This window comes from Labeo rohita, unplaced genomic scaffold (genome assembly GCF_022985175.1).
Source record: "Labeo rohita strain BAU-BD-2019 unplaced genomic scaffold, IGBB_LRoh.1.0 scaffold_669, whole genome shotgun sequence".
NCBI classification, from domain to species: Eukaryota; Metazoa; Chordata; class Actinopteri; order Cypriniformes; family Cyprinidae; genus Labeo; species Labeo rohita.
Window position 1 is genome coordinate 182 of NW_026129600.1, and position 17,095 is coordinate 17,276.

General features: G+C 35.0%; 1 protein-coding gene and 1 long non-coding RNA gene across 5 annotated transcripts in view; one reads left to right on the forward strand and one right to left on the reverse strand.

Moving 5' to 3' along the window:
- Positions 1-308: 308 nt before the first annotated feature.
- LOC127161551 (NLR family CARD domain-containing protein 3) overlaps positions 309-17,095 on the reverse strand; it is a 33,652-nt gene continuing 16,865 nt past the window's right edge. For 2 of the 3 annotated variants that reach the window (XM_051104292.1, XM_051104291.1), the window contains exons 7-8: positions 1,062-1,148; positions 309-396 (exon numbers count right to left, since the gene is read on the reverse strand). In XM_051104292.1, coding sequence (XP_050960249.1) covers positions 324-396; positions 1,062-1,148 — 160 coding nt within the window. In that variant the 3' untranslated portion in view covers positions 309-323. Of the gene's footprint in view, positions 422-1,061; positions 1,149-17,095 lie in introns of all 3 variants that reach the window. The other variant, XM_051104294.1, reaches the window with a different exon arrangement.
- LOC127161552 (uncharacterized) lies at positions 12,154-14,173 on the forward strand. Of its 2 annotated transcripts, XR_007827082.1 has the most exons (4): positions 12,154-12,332; positions 12,422-12,564; positions 13,470-13,538; positions 14,117-14,173. It is a non-coding gene; the product is annotated as an uncharacterized LOC127161552 (long non-coding RNA). The 2 variants fall into 2 exon arrangements; XR_007827081.1 differs by having other exon boundaries at positions 12,154-12,564.

The window sequence follows — 17,095 nt, forward strand, 5'->3', positions numbered from 1 at the left end:
GTACATCTGAAAGCATGTGAAAATACCACATTTAATAACATGTTTTTACTCCAAATTCACTTCATAACGTCAGTCGAGTGTTTGAAATAAATCCTTCTGTGAGATGATGTGGCTTCTTACACAGAATAAGGCACACAACATATTTAATATTATTCTAAGCAGTGATGAAGACACTGTATTACAAATATACTTTATTATAATGAAAATTATAATAATAATAACTCAGATAACCCATATATTGTCGTGGTCGTGTGTTTATTAGTCACGTTGAATCAATAAATACAGTTAAATCTTCTGTTTATTCAGCTGCAGTGATTGTGATTTCATGGGTGTCGTCTTCTGGTGTATTTTGTGTTTCTGTATGAGAGCGCCCTCTGACCTTCAGATGAAGATTTACTGCTGATCACAGAACCGCACTTCACTGAAAGATACGCATGACAATCGCAGCTGCTGCCTACTCACGATTACCATTTCATTTTGATTTATCAGAATCAAAACATACATAAATTATTTTGGTATTATATGGTACAAGCACACAAAAGTTTTTTTTTTTTTTTTTTTTTTTTGTAGAATTAACTTTATGCAAAACATATTACTTTAGTTGAAATATTTTTATCAATATTGTGGACATTTTGCCCCATACTGGTGAGGCCATTGTTGCCACCTCAAATATTTAGATATTTTCCCTTTGGAAGTTGCATTCAATATTCATTTGCCTGAAAACTCAGAGGAGACTCGTGTATTTAGCCTGATTGTACTCTAATACTGGTGTGCAGTAATGACAGAAGCATTTCTAGATTCTAGCAGTCACTTAAAAAAAAAAAAAAAAAAAAAAAAAAAAAAACACTACAGTGCTGGTCTTAAAAAAGGCTTCAAAAAATATCATAATTAATAAGATCGCAATTAATTAATTAATTAATTTACATTTATTTAAAAAAAAAAAAAAGGTTTGGACTGAGAGTGAGAGGACAACAATCAAAACCACTGCTATAGAAAAAATATCCGAGTAATTTTGCTTTTTACTTGAAACCTTATAGTTACTGAGATGTGATGAGACTCACCATAGTTTCTCCAGTTTACAGTGTGGATCCTCCAGAGCTGAAATCAGAGCAGCACAGCCTTTCTGTGTAATACCACAGTCGGAAACACTGCAGAGAATATATAGAAAATTAAAGATGAGTTATTAGTGCTTGACTCATGTGTCGAGTGTAATTGCTGAAAAACACAGATGTAATACATATCATAGATATCAATTATTAAACCAGGCACAGAGAGTGACTTAGAGTCGAGACCCATTTTAACAGACCCCAGACTCAAACTGAAATGACTTCAGATTTGACTCAACAAATAGGACCCAAATGTTCCCATAAATATTCCCAAAACTACTTGAGAGAATATTTTGTTACTACAAATATTAATATAAAAATTTCAACCTTGACTATTGAAGAGGATTTTGCCATTTCATTTGTATTAAGCCTGCGATAATTTGTTGTTTTCCTGATTTACTACTCAAAGCAGAACTCTGGTTCTGCAAATGATTCTTTGTTTTATTTTATTGTATATAAATAATGGTCATTGTCAGAGTCATTAATTTGTGTCGGTGTACAAGCACTAAAATAAGTCAAATAAATGAAACAAATTCATCAATTAAATCTATGATCTGTTTATTTTAATTCTGCCTCAGACTTCCTTAGACTGTTACTTCATGGGCAAAGTACATTTTTGAGCTCAATAAATCAATTACTATTAAAAAATAAACAAATAAACAATGTTGACACATTAAAGTATAATACAATGTGAAGGAAACGGCACTGAGGTTCGCAATAGTTTGAAGCAGATACTGAAGCAGTCAAGTGGTTTTCAAATTATTGAAGCTTCGGACGTCATAGATCACGTGCTTTTCTCAAAACGAATCAAGCTCCGATACAGTGCTTCAATGTGAAATGTGTCCTTTTTTGATACAAGCTTCAGAGCCTCTGTGTTAAACGTAACATCCTATGGAGAGAATATAATGCCATAAAGATCTGCATGTAAAGAGTAAGCGTTGTGCAAGTGTACATAAAACTGTAAGTGTAAATTAAATTAGCATGTGCAAGAGAAGCTTTGTAAAAGTGTAAATCGTGTTTCAAGCATAAGAAAAAATGCTTTGCAGCATTTCACTGTTACTCTTAAGTGTAATTCATGTATTGTGAAACTGCAGCTTCATGCTTTTGCAAAATAAATACGATCTGCATTCTTCTGACTTCCATTTCTCCGCGCTTACACTTTTGGCATGTTGTTTTCCTAAAAATACGGTCAAAAGCACTGCAAGCCTGTGAACAGTGATTTGCACACGAAAACAACAGTTTAAAGAACTGCAAAACGAATTGACTGTGTAAAACCAATCTGTATGTGTAAAAAAACAAACTGTTACAAATGTCTGAATGACTTCCCAGCAAACACAGTATGTTGTGACGACGTCGCCAGTTCATCGTCCTTTGGTCAGCGCGACATTACTTTATGGCGACGTTGTGACGACATCGTGGTAAAGTTCCATTTTTTAGAATATTGGCTAACGTTCCAGAAACGTTGTGGGCACGTCCACAACAGACGTCGCTATTTTTTTTTTTTTTTTTTTTTATTAATTATTCAAGAAAAAAGAATGAACATTACAAAAACATTAACAAGTAAATCCAGATATACAAAATATTAAGCAATCTTATACAGTAAAACAGACTTTTAAAGGGAGAGAAACAAAATGGATAAAAAAAAAATAAAATAAATAAAAAAAATAAAAATAAAAGATAAAATAAAATAAACAAAAAAAAAATATTTATATATAAACATAAAATAAAACAAAAACCACTGAAACAACTAAACAATAGTTAACATTTTCTTCCTTTTTCCTTAGGACATATTCTACAGTTGCAGCGGGGGAGCTATATCAGAAAAGAATTTCTCTATGAAATCTAACAATATGACATTCTTTTTATTATTAATTTGCATTAGAGACTTTTTCAAAATCTCCATTTCTGATAAAAATAAATTACACTTTGGTATGCATTTTGCAAATTTCTGTTTATGAATATAATATTTACCTTGTAAAATGTAAAAGTTAACAACATACTCAATCATTTTACTTTTGTGTGAATAAGTACAAATCACATCTTTTAAAGAAAGCATATAGTTGACATTTCTTCGCAGAAATAGAAAGGCACTAACATCAGACCAAAATCTAAGAGACAAATCACAATTATAAAACAAATGACACAAATCTTCCTCATGTGCATTACAGAAACTACAAATATTGTTAATGTCCATGAATTTAGAAAGAGCTAGTTTACATGGGTAAATTTTGTGAAGTATTTTGAAATGCACCTCTTTAACTTTATTCAAAATACAAAATTTATAAGGATTTGACCAGGTCGTTTTCCAATTAATATCAGAAATTTTTGCATTCCAAAAGAATTTTCCTCTAGGTGAGATTTTATGTTTTGATTGCAAAATTTGTCTAATATTTTTATTATTACAAGAGGAAAAATGTATTGCAATACCATCAACTTTTAATTCTGGAAATATTCTTTCATTGTTTCCATAAGAAAGATGATTATTTATTGGTTGTATCAACCCATTTGGAATAGCTTTAACCACTTGTTTAAATTCTTTAAAGGGGATGGGAAAATTGTAAACTTGCATAAAGTCTTCATAAGACAAAATGTTTCCACTCTCATAGAACATATCTATAACAAAATAAATATTCCTTTCAAACCACCTACGCAAAAATAACGATTTATTCCTAGAAGTGATGAGACAATTGTTCCATAAAAGCATTTTATGTGGAGAAAAGTTGTGATGAAAACAAATTTTCCAAGCCAGTAATACTTGCTGGTGAAATTTAGATAATTTAACAGGTAACTTCCCTGGAAGAAAGTTACATCTCAAAAGAAAGGACAACCCTCCAAGTTTTTGAAAGATACATTGTGGGATATAAAACCACATAGAATTGTAATTTTTTAGACAATTTCTTAACCAATTAAGTTTAAAAGTATTGTTAATGTCAAAAAAATCAATCTCTAATCCACCTTCTACTCTTTTGCCTGACATAATGTCCTTTTTTAATTGGTAAGGTTTATTTTTCCATATAAAATCTAAGAAGGATTTATTGATATCTTTGGAAATTTCATCACTAACATATATGGAAAGAGCAGGGTAAACAAATCTAGAGAGGCCCTCAGCTTTGGATAGTAATACTCTCCCAAAAATGGTAAGATCCCTTTGTAGCCAGTTATTCAAAATATGTTTAGTTTTCTTGATTTTTGACCTAAAATTCAATTGTTCACAGGCAGATGTATTTTTAGAAACGTGGATTCCCAGATATTTAACTGATATTTAATTGAGTCTTTTACAGGTATATTTTCAATTGATAAGTCTATAGAGTTGTGTATAAATAAAATTTCACATTTATGAAGATTAAGCTTTAAACCAGAAGATTTAGTAAAATTGGAAATACAATCGAGGGCTATTTTCACTTGATTTTTATCTTTCAAAAATAATGCAGTGTCATCTGCCAATTGAGAAAGTTTGAATTCTTTATCAAATATTTTTAATCCCAAAATGCTTTGATTGTTTAAAATTTGAATGGAAAGAAGTTCAGCTACTAATAAAAACAGAAAGGGAGAAATCGGACAACCTTGGCGTACACCACGATGGATTCCAAATCTTTTAGACGTTCCCGTACTCAGAATAATAGAACTATTAATATCCTTGTAAAACATTTCTATAATATTAATGAAATTATTCCCAAACCCAAAAACTTTCAGAGAGTGAAGTAAGAAGCCATGTTCGATTGTATCGAAGGCTTTACAAAAATCTAAAAACAAAATAAGAGCCCCTGATTCTATCTGGTCAGAATAGTCTAAAAGGTCAAAAAGAAGACGAATATTGTTACTAATATGCCTATTTTTCATAAAGCCTGTTTGAGATTCATTAATAATTTGATCTAATCCTAATTTTAATCTTTTAGCATATACTAGTGCAAACAATTTGTAGTCAGTGTTCAAGAGAGTGATGGGTCTCCAATTGTCAATTTCCAAAGGATCCTTATCTGGCTTAGGGATCAGAGAGATTAAGCCTTGTTTCATAGTTGTCGCCAATTCTTTTTTTTTAATACAGTCACTAAACATTAAGAAAAGTGGCTCTTCTAAAATATACCAAAAATGTTGGTAAAATTCGATCGATAGTCCGTCAGGACCAGGACTCTTACCTTTTTTCATATGTCGAAGAGCTAACTGCAATTCTTCCCTTTTAAGATTAGAATCACAAACACTTTTAAAGTCCTTATTTATCAATGGAATAAAATTTTGAATATTATCAGTATAGGCTTTGCAGATATCATAATTAAAGTCAGATTGGTATAAATTTTCATAAAAAGAGCTAACAAATTCCGAAATTAATTCACATAGGGAGTTATTAATAGATAATGCTGATAATGATTTTCTCTTGAAATTCCTTTTTTCAAGGGCAAAAAAGTATGCTGTGTTCCTCTCACCCTTTTCTATCCACTTAGCTCTTGACCGCACAAAAGCTCCATTAACCTTGTTAGTATACAGGTAATTAAGTTTTGCTTGTAAAGAATGGAGCTCACTATCCTGTACTGGGGAGAGAAACTGAACTTTCCAAAGACTATCAATTTTATCCAACAATTCTGCTTCCGTGTGGTCTCTATCCTTTTTTATTTCCTTACTTCGTTTAATAGCCAAATGTCTGGATTTAAATTTAAAAAATCTGTTGTCTCTGAATTAAATATATTGGTGGCTAAATCTTCAATATTTCTTATGAAAATTCTGTCTTCCAAAAGAGAGTTATTAAATTTCCAGTAGCCACGAAGGCTATTAGAATTCTGAACAGTCTGCAAAGTCATTTCAATTAAGAGATGATCAGTAAAAGGCGCATAATGATGGGAAATATTTTGAACATGATGTAACAGATTAGATGAAATGAGGAATAAATCAATTCTCGATTTTAAAGACTTTGATACATTACTCCATGTATATTCATATACATTACTATTAAAGTAGCGCCATGAATCAACTAAAAACAAGTCTTTACATAAGGAATCAATGATATTACAACTTTGAGAACGGGGACGCATTTTCTGTGGAAATCGATCCATAAAAACATCAGGAACTTTGTTAAAGTCACCAGCAATTATTAATTTGGCATTCGGGGTTGTTTTCAGCATGTTACATAATAAAACAGAAATATTAGCAAAAAAAGAACTATTCGTAGTATGAGAGTTAAATCCATAAATATTGCAAATTATAAATATTGCATTTTCTGACTTAACAGTTAGTATAACCCATCTACCATCAGGGGAAGACTTGGAATGAACAATATCTCCTTTAAACTTATAAATCAGAACAAGAACACCAGCTGAATTATTTGAGCCATGACTAAAATAAATCCTATCGCCCCATTGAGCTTTCCAGAATTTAATGTCAGCATCAGAAGAATGCGTCTCTTGTAAAAAAAATAAAATCTGCATTATAACGTCTACAAAACAGGAAAATAGCCTTTCTTTTAGTGTTGTCTCTTAAGCCCGCACATTTAAAGAAATAATTTTCAGATGATTAAACTCAAATTTGTCCATAAAATATATGTAAATAAAAAATGACAGGAAAAAAGGAAAGAAAAAGAAAACTGTGATCTCAAAGTACACTAAACACTTAACTTGGAACTGCTGTAACGCTGTTTAGTACAAGAAGAATTGAATAATCATTGGAAAATGGTCAAAAGCCCTTAAAGCAGTGTTTCTTAAAGTGTGGGGCGCGCCCCTCTGGTGGGGAACAGAGACGTGACAAGTGGGGCGCGAAATACAGGGGGACTTTTTTGTTTATTCATTTATTTTTTTTTTATTTGTGTTATTAAATTTATTAATTCATTTATTTAATTACCATACACCCAAAACAAAACAAAGACACATTTAAACGTAATCCTAAATTAAAACAACATCAGCGAACGAATGGCATTGAAAATGTCACGTGGAACCACAGTACTTTACGACAGTGATTTTACGTCGGAGTAGTTGAAGCGGAATGATTAAATGTGGAGAGGCGGTACACAGTTGCAGGTATAATTAAAATGGATAGGTTTGTTACGCGGAACGAAAAGAAAACTGGAGATTCGGCGCCGGCAGAGAAAACCAAGACAGACAGTAGACCTAATCATCAAAAAGGCCAACCAAAAAGAAAATATGATGAGGCATATCTTGCTCTTGGATTTACAGCTGGTGTGGTGGGGACAGATGAGAGACCTGTATGTGTTCTGTGTCTCAAAACTTTAGCTGCAGACAGCATGAGACCCAACAAATTAAGACGGCATTTAGAGACAAAACATCCCAAACACATGAATAAACCGCTTGACTTCTTCCAAAGAAAACTCTCGGAATATCGTCAACAGTAAAGTCGAATGGTAAAATCTACCTCAGTTAATAACAATGCACAGATGGCTTCTTTCAAAGTTGCGTACAGGATTGCCCGTTGCAAGAAACCACACACGATAGCTGAGCAGCTCATTCTTCCCACTGCTCTTGACATGGTGTCAGTTATGCTGGATGAGACGAGTGCTGCCAAATTGAAAACTATACCCCTGTCAAACGATACCGTTGCAAAACGTATATGTGACATTTCAAATGATCTCGAGGACCAACTCGTGGAAAAACTAAGAGACACACGATTTGCACTGCAAGTAGACGAGGCTACTGTCAGCAATCAAGATTGTTTGTTTATTTCATATGTCCGTTTTGTATGCTCTGAGTAACTGAGAGAGGATTTGCTGTTTTGCAAGTATGTCCAAACCAGGGCGACGGCTGATGAACTCTTTAAGATTCTTGACAGTTATCTCACAGAACATGGTCTGAAATGGGAAAACTGTATAGGCTTTTGTTCTGACGGTGCTCAGACGATGGCAGGAAAAAGAAAAGGACTGCAAGCACTTATAAAAAGGGTCGCCCCAGAAGCGCAATGGACACACTGTGTTATTCACAGGGAAGCTCTGGCATCAAAGCATCTCAGCCCCGAACTTAACGACTTCTTGACTGTCGTTGTGAGCGCAGTCAATTTCATCAAAGCCCGGCCCCTGAAAGCGCGACTGTTCTCCGCACTTTGTGAGGAGATGGGAGCTGATCATACAGCCGTGTTATTTCACAGCGATGCAAGGTGGCTGTCCCGTGGCAAAGTGTTGTCGTGAGTTTTTGAGCTTAGAGCGGAGATTCTGGCTTTCTTGGAAGCGGAACGTGTGTATGACATTTCAGGCAAGTTCAGGGATGAACAATTTCTAATGAAACTGGCCTATCTTAGCGATCTATTTGGAAAGCTAAACGAATTAAATCTTCAGCTTCAAGGCAAAGACAAGCACCTACCTCACCTAGCAGACAAGATCAGTGCATTTATCCGAAAGCTTGATGTATGGGGCAGGCACCTTGATGAAGGAAATACTGCTGCCTTTGAGAATCTGCATGAAATTTCTGAAACCAGTACCTCCGGAGCCACCACAGTGATCCCTTGTATCAAACTGCACATCTCTACATTGACACAATTGTTTCAAAAATACTTTCCAAACAACAGCATGCAGTATGACTGGATTATCGATCCATTTAATACACCAGGTTTGTATTTGAGTTTTATTTACTTTATTTTTTGTTGTTTTTAATTATGACTTTTTATTATAGTTATATATTGTACACTTATTTATAATATACTGTTTAATATATTGCTGTCAAACTCATTCTATCTGCAGCACCTGCAGATTTCAGCTCTGCAGAAGAGGACCAATACATTGAGATGACGAGTGACTCCACTTTTAGGCTGAGGTTTCCAGCTCAGACACTGAGTGAATTCTGGCTTGGAGTGGAGAAAGAGTATCCACTCATTGGGCAGAGGAGTCTGGCCATTCTTCTTCCTTTTGCTACATCCTACCTTTGCGAGATCGGATTTTCAGCTGTTGCTTCACTGAAAACAAAATACAGATCTCATCTTAGAATTGAGCATGACTTGAGAGTGGCAGTATCAAGCCTTCAACCTCGTTTTGAAAACATGTGTGCTACAAAACAAAAAATAATAAAAAAATAATAAAGTAATATAATATATAAAATATAAAGAAAACACAACACTTTTATTTTCTTTGTTTCTAAATTGAGTTTATCAGAGGTAAAATGCAAACATAAATGCATTATTATTATAGTTATCATATATGTTTGAACAAAGTGTTATTTCATGCAAAGTGATAATATATTTGTACTTTTATTAGATGTTTTATTTAGGTTCCATGTGTGAAAGATTTTAATGCTGTTATATGAAGTTACGGTTTTAAAATGTAATGTTATTTCAATAAATTTGAACAGTTAAACTTAAAGTCCAGTTTATTACAATTTTGTTGGGGATGATTTGGGACAGGTGGGGCTTACAACCCTTCCATACCTCCAAAGTGGGGAATGACAGAAAAAGTTTAAGAAACACTGCCTTAAAGTAACAACAGGCATACATATGCAGAAAAAATTTGAACCTGAAGAGCAGCTGAAAACTGTAAAAGTCATGTCAACTAAGCAGACATGTGCAGAGAAAGTAGAACCTGGAGTGCAGTTGAAAACTCAGTAATTTCAAGGATACTGTGCTGAGTTGGCAGCGATTCTCTTATTGTTAATAACAGCAAAGGGGCCGCTGAAACCGGCCTGCTTCTCTTCCTTTCGAGCCGCCTGGACAAGTGGCCAGAGTTTATTCCGACTTTCAATGTCCGCTTTGGAGAGAAATTCTTTGATGTGCAGACTATTCTCTCTGAGGTACATGGAACTCTTCGCTTCCATCCATATGATGTCGCAGTGCCTCCTTGTCACGAAGCGAATGATGACGTGACGCGGCGCGCCATCCGATCACTGTTTGCCTACACGGTGAACCACATCCACAGCTTCCTCCAGTTTATCCTTGATCCGCGGGACCACCCTGGCAAGATGACTGATCGCTGTCATTCGAATGTTTTCGTCTTCACGTTCTTTCACCCCGAGTAGTTTCAAACACCATCTGCGACTATACCTTTCTAGCTCTTCCACTCGGAGCTTAAGAGAAGCATTTTCATGTTGCATATGTTGAATCGACGATTCGGCCTTACCGATCTTTTCACCGTGAGAGGCAACATCTGACAGGAGTCGATTAACAGTGTCAGACAAAGAGTTCACCGCAGCTGTAGTGACCTCAATGGAGCTCTCAATATGAGTAATCTTTTGAATAACCGAATCTTGCTTGGAGTTTATGGACTGGATGGCGTTGAAAATCTCAGCAAGTGATACATCGTTACTGTCTCTTTTCTTTTTCCCAGGGGGACTTTTGCTGGGAGTTGCGAGAAAAGGATCAACAAAACCCCCTTCATAATCATGTGTGATAAGCGAGGCATCTACAGACGTCGCTAGTTAGTCTCATGGCGAACGTTGTGGTGACATGGTCCCTTGGTCTCTATAGTATAGGTCTACCAGTATTTTATTTACAATTTATTTACAATTGTTAAATATAAAATGCTTACAATTTAAAATGTTAGATATTTATTCGTCAAGACTGACATTTCATTTATACATGCTAGAGAGATATTCAAGGCTTTAGAATGTTGGTGACGTTCCAGAAACATCGTGGGGTCGTCCTACACACGTTGCTAGTTGGTCCCATGGGGACCGTTGTAGGGACGTGATCCCATGGTCTCCACCCAGCATACACAGTATGTTGTGAGGACGTCGCCAGTTGGTCGTCATTTGGTCAGCGTGACATTACTTGACAAGGTCGTGAGGTCATGGCGCCATTTTTCAGAATTTTGGCTAAGGTTCCAGAAACGTCCTGTGCACGTCCTCAAAAGACGTCGCTAGTTAGTCGCATGGGAACGTTGTAGCGACGTGGTCAGCTGGTCTCCAGATAACTTTTCATATTGCACTACATGTATTTGGCCCTATCTTTTTAAGGTGTATACCATTTGGATAGCCTATAATAAGGGAAATATACTGAATTAATTAAGCATTTTGCATGATGGCATGAATTGTTATAGAAATATAATAATTATGCCGTCATTTAAAATATAGATATATATTTGTAATCAAATTAATGACAAAACAAAAACCAAATAGTTTGTTACGGAATAGCAATAATTTATGCTTGTGAATGACAGAAGAAATTTATTGAAAAAGGGCATTGGACAAGTGAACATTTAAACCAGCGCACGTCACTTTTTGAGTGCTGCGTAAGTGCGCGTGCCCGTCACTTTAACTGTCAACTTCCAGCAGATGGACACGAAGGAAAAGGTAAGCGCTATAAATCTATTTGTATTCATCATTTTTGCTGATATAACGTTAGATATCATGTAAGATGAGTAGTGTTTTGTATTTTCGTAGGTTTTCTATATTAATTTAGTAAATAAATGCCATGTTTGGTTATGTCGCGGTCTGAGGTAACGTTAACTGCTAAAATCATGAGATAAAATTGTATTCCTTCTTTTTAGTTTAGTTTGAAATGTAACACAATAAACTATACAGTATTCACTGTAAAATTAAAACTTCAACCGTAATAGTTTGTTTGACTGCCTGCCACTCTCGCTTTATGTTGCTCATGCTAGCCATATTGTAAGCTTGAATATAAACTACTGTTTAAACGTTTAATTAGACCGATGCTAGTGAAATCACCTTCAGTGTATGTGGGAACAATAATTTCCGCATTTCCCCTCGAGCAACAGACCTGTAAATTGTCATTTGCTCACTATTGGTGTTAAAGGTGTTTTTTACATGCTTACTTTTTATGCTAGTTAACGTTACCTTTCATTCACAAATAGATCTGATACGTTCGTTTTAACAAATCTTTTAATAAATAAGTGGTAAATTTTCTTTTAATAAACAAGTGGTTAATTTTCTTTAGGTCCTGACTGCCAGTGAACCAGGCAATGATTCAGTGAGTTGCTTATTAGAAAAGATGCCCATTTGTTACTACCTAGTAGACTAAATATTTTATTCATTGTTGTAAAACTAACATTTTTGTCAGCAGGTGGAGAGACAGACTGGGCAGCACCAAGCAGACAACTATTATGATTATGAATAAGGATGATTATCGAGAACAGGTACTGATTTGGCTCCTGACTTGCTCAGTACTGAAAAACTGATATAAGCTACAGGACCAGCAATGCTGCTATTGGTGTTTTTGTATTGTTGATTCTTTCCTCTTTAGAAATAACTGCATATCATCCAAACCATCTCCAAATGAATGGCTGCAAGGATCCAGGATCAAGAGATAATCCATCATGAAAACTGTTTCATAGGAATCAGCGAATCCTGGGTGACAAACTAAACCTCATTGTTACAGTGACACTCAGGCACAACTATAGATTTAAATTGATTTTAGTGGCTTATATGTTTATATTTCAGGCCTGCCTGACCATTCTGTTGCCCTGCTTGTGAAGACACACTGGAACTGCATTTCTCATGGTTGAAAGAAGTGCGCATCGATATCCAGACATACAAGAAGCCTTCCTGGACCCACACGACAAAATGCTCAGGAGGAGAGGCAGGTAATTCACAGGGTTGGATTTTACAATTTACTCATAACTAGATAGATACCACTTCCAGATCAAAAATTAGGGGTGCACCCATACCGGTATGAGGTACTGTACGAGCTTGACGAGTTAATATAGTTTTCTCACAGAAGTTTGTAGTTCTGTCAGATATGTCAAAAACAAGTAAATAAAACAATGCACAAGTTATCTAAAGATAGGGAGAGGGGGGGGGACGGGGGAGCGCAGTTCTGTTGGGTGATCTTTATCGATGTTCACTCACTTAGCACATGCATAATTTGGATTAAAACTAATTCGGAAATATAAAATTTATAGGGGCATTCACTATAAAGCATACACAACTTTATTGGTGAAAATATCACTGTTAGGAGATTTATAACAAGTAGTTCCCTGCATTATTACAACAAAACGCATGATTACAGTAGCTGCTGCAATGGAGCAGCTCTAATGCTAATAAATTAAAGATGATGTACCATAGAGCAAAACATGAACAATGAAAGTAACGAAAACTTAGGTGTAAGTGTTAAGCAAAAACTAAGTGTAGATATAATTTTTTTTATTTTTTTTTATTAATGTGCAGGACACTATAGTTCATTTATGTAAATCAGCAAATTAAAGTAAAAGTGTGACATATTATACCCCCCAAAATTTTCATACAGTAAAATTGATCACTTGGGATCAAAAATAAGTTCCATTTTGCAGAGAAAAGCTTGTGAGTGATTTACGACTCCATGTATAAATTGCTGTCCAGCTGAATGCAGGTGATGGAAATTTACTACTAATCAAAGAAACTGGCTTTACTGACTATACGCGCATGATAATTACATGCAATTTATCATGCAGCCCTACTCTAGCCCTATGCCTAAATCATACACAAAATCACTTTGCTGTGTTTCCCACAGGATTTTTTTGAGACTATGGAGGATAGCTGGACCTTGGTCTGCCTGGGGGATCTGGGGCCATGGTCTTGTGTAAGAAATAATGTACTGTACAGTTTAAAGTTAAATTTGTCTATCTGGTGCACTTTGAGAGTTCAGTATTAAGAGCTCCAACCCATGCACAGTGTGGAAATTTAACAAAAAAGAAAGTCTATGCCAGGGTTCCTCAAATCTTACCCAGGATGGACAGTCCACTGCAGAGTTTAGCTCCAACCCTGATCAAACTCACCTGCCTGTGATTTTCTAATGATCCTGAAGACATTGATTATCATGCTCAGATGTGCTTGATTAGGGTTAGAGCTAAACTCTGCAGGAAAGTGGATCTCATGGGCCAGATTTGAGGATCCCTGGTCTGTGCATTGACTGAACCCTCTTTTTAGATATTGTAGACTCTTAAGAGTTTTGTAAATAGGTTTTAATCTAAATATCCTAGCTAGGACACATAGTAGTGAGATAAAATTCTCTGTGAATAAGGCCCAGGTTCTGCCTTTCCTTTAGAAGCTGGAGAACCACTTAAGATTTCAAAAGGCACATTGACAGTTTGTGGCCACCATCAAAAAAGTCTGGGGTGACTTATCCAAATTCTCTGTTTTTTTTTGTTTTTTGTGTAGATTCAAAGGAAAGGTGAAAAATGAGGAAGTCTGGGAACCACTGAAGAAGGCAGCCGTGAGGGATGTAAGTAATCATCAGAACATAAGTTCTTTAAGAATGTGTGCATTGTTTATTACAAGATGTGTTTTCATTTAAATGTAGTAATGTATACTGTTGGTCAAACTTTGAAATTAATCTTAAAATGTAAATCATTTCTGTGATCAAAGCTGAATTTCCAGCATCATTACTCTAGTTGTAAGTGTTCAAAATCATTGTAATATGCTGATTTGCTGATTTGAAGAAACATTTCTGATTATTATCATTGTGGTTGAAAACAGTTGTGCTGCCTAAATTTTTGTGTACACTACAGTTCAAAAGGTTAGAGTCAATAAGATTTTTTTTTCTTTGGGAAGACTTTAATAGCAAGGATGCATTTAATTGATCAAAAGTGATAGTAAATACATTTATAATGTTACAAAAGATTTAAAAATTATGTTTTGTTTTGTTTGTTTTCGTATTCATAAAATAATTCTGAAAAAACAATTTACACAGAAATATTAAGTAGCACAACTGTTGTCAACATTGATAATCAGAAATCTTGATCATATGAGAATGATCATGTGACACTGAAGACTGGGGGTTAAGGCTACTGAAAAATTCAGCTTTGCCTCACAAGAATGAAATACATTTTAAAGTGTATTTTGAAAAACAATAGAAAACATTTTAAGTTAAAAATAATATTTCACAATATTACAGGGTTGTACTGTAAGTTTGATTAAATAAATATAGCCTTGATGAGCAGAATAGACTTCTATCGAAAAACATTGAAACACAAAGACTGCAGATATTTGACTGATTGTGTACATACATTAGCAACATTAACAGGGTGATCCTCCCTTTCAGGTGCCAGAGAATGATATTGGCAGTACAGGCTCAAGATGGCGAAGAGGAGGAAGAACATGTTTGACATCAGAGTACTCGGGTACTATGGTCCTTTGGTAATGAAATATTGTTTAGGTTTTGCTTTTGATAGTGAAGCAGTATTGAAGCACATCACCATCAGATATTTGTAGCAGGTGTTTCATACATAGGACACTCAGGAAACAAATTAACTTAAAGTAATAAAGAAGTCACTACTGAATTGTTTCCTTCCTTATCAGTGTCTTTTTTGTACCAGATTATAGGGAGTTGTCAATGAGTATTGATTAATTATTGATCATTTTTACAGATAAACTATACCCATCAATAATGAGAAACTTTTTAGTAAAATTAAAACAGTTCAGTAAAATTTACATGATTTATGTATTGATGTGTTCAAATATCCGTGATCATGACTTGGTAACACTTTGCATGGTTAAAGAATAGGTGTAATGTTCAAAATGTATAGACCAATTTCGAGTAGACGTCACAGTGACGTCATTTGCAGCTGCGCGCGCATAGTGGTTGCAGAAAAACACTGGTAGCAAGTGGAGGTAAACGATTAAACTCCATGGAATAAGAGAAAAAAAAATATTTTTGAGCCTTTTGAAGTCAAAATCGGAATGCAAATAATTTTTATATAATACTGTAGTCAAAGACGCCATTTGAAGCTAAACACAGACGTTTAAACAGACATACTATGGATGAAAACTGCTACGATTACTGTACTTTTAAAGCATAAATTAGATTTATAGATCTACATAATATTCACATATGCTGTTCATAGGGAACGTACTGTATTAGCCGTACAGCTACAGCACGAAATATTATTTAAACCTATTACTATTAACTTTTTAACATAACATTTTTTTATGTTATCTCACAATTCTGATTTTTGTTTCTCACAAATGCAAGTTTATATCTTCTAATTCGGACTTTATAGCTCGATTTAACTAGTGAGTTTGTTCATTCTGAGGGAAAAAAGCTGTAGTGTGGGATATAAACTCTGAGCCGAGGGGAAAAGATAGAATGTTTTTCTTCTGGAGTTGTGGGATATAATCTTGGAATTGCGAAAATAAAGTCAGAATTTTGAAATATAAAATCAAATTTAGTTTTTTTATTCTTTTATTCCATGGCTCCACAGACTGCCAATTGAACCGCCAATGAAAAACGTCATCGGATCTGTAAGACTATCCCACTATCTAATGTCAATTTCTTTGAATAACAGTGCTTATGGCTGGGTGACAAGCTGTTGTGATATGCGAATAACATTTTGAAAATGACATCTAATCAATATAATCTATACTCTTTTTAAATCCAAGTATTTTGTGCCGTATCCTTGTAATTCTCTAGCTGTAAAGGCGATCTGCAACCAAGCTGCGCGCATCCCGGATGTTTACAAACAGATAATTGGTCTATTGGCTTAGTGTTTGTAGAAATAACACTGAATAAATGCTGATTAATTAATGAATGCACTGTTTTTGCTCATTTCATGTTTAGAATATAATGTTTTTGTAATGGTTTGCATGTATGTATTGAATATATTCACTAAAATCTCCTATAGCGATTAAAAAACATTAGAATTAAGTGTTCTGTTTTTTTTATAGCAGAAAATGTTTATGAGTTTGTCATTTATATACTGATTTAAAGGTGGTATGAGCACATCCTCTGGACCAGACTAAAGGTGAGAAGTAAAAATGTAAAATATAAGGAACGTGGTAGTTTGGTTGTTAGGACGTACTTGTCACGTCCCACCAACGTAACACTGTAACGTCGCCACGCCGAATATGGGAATCACAAAGTTACGTCGCTGCGACCAATCTGGTCCTTTAGAATCACGTCCTCACAACGTGATAGTTTGGTCCTTGAGACGTACTCACCACGTTCCAGCGAAGTACGAAATAACGTCGCCGCGACGAATATGGGAATCACAAAGTTACGTCGCTGGAACGTTATTTGGTACGTCGCTGCGACGAATATGGTCCGGTCCAGTAACGTTGTCACGACGTAACTGTGTTAGCTGGGTTGTTGTGTATGTAGGGCACAAAGTTGCTGAAATAATCCGATATGAGCTCCGTCTT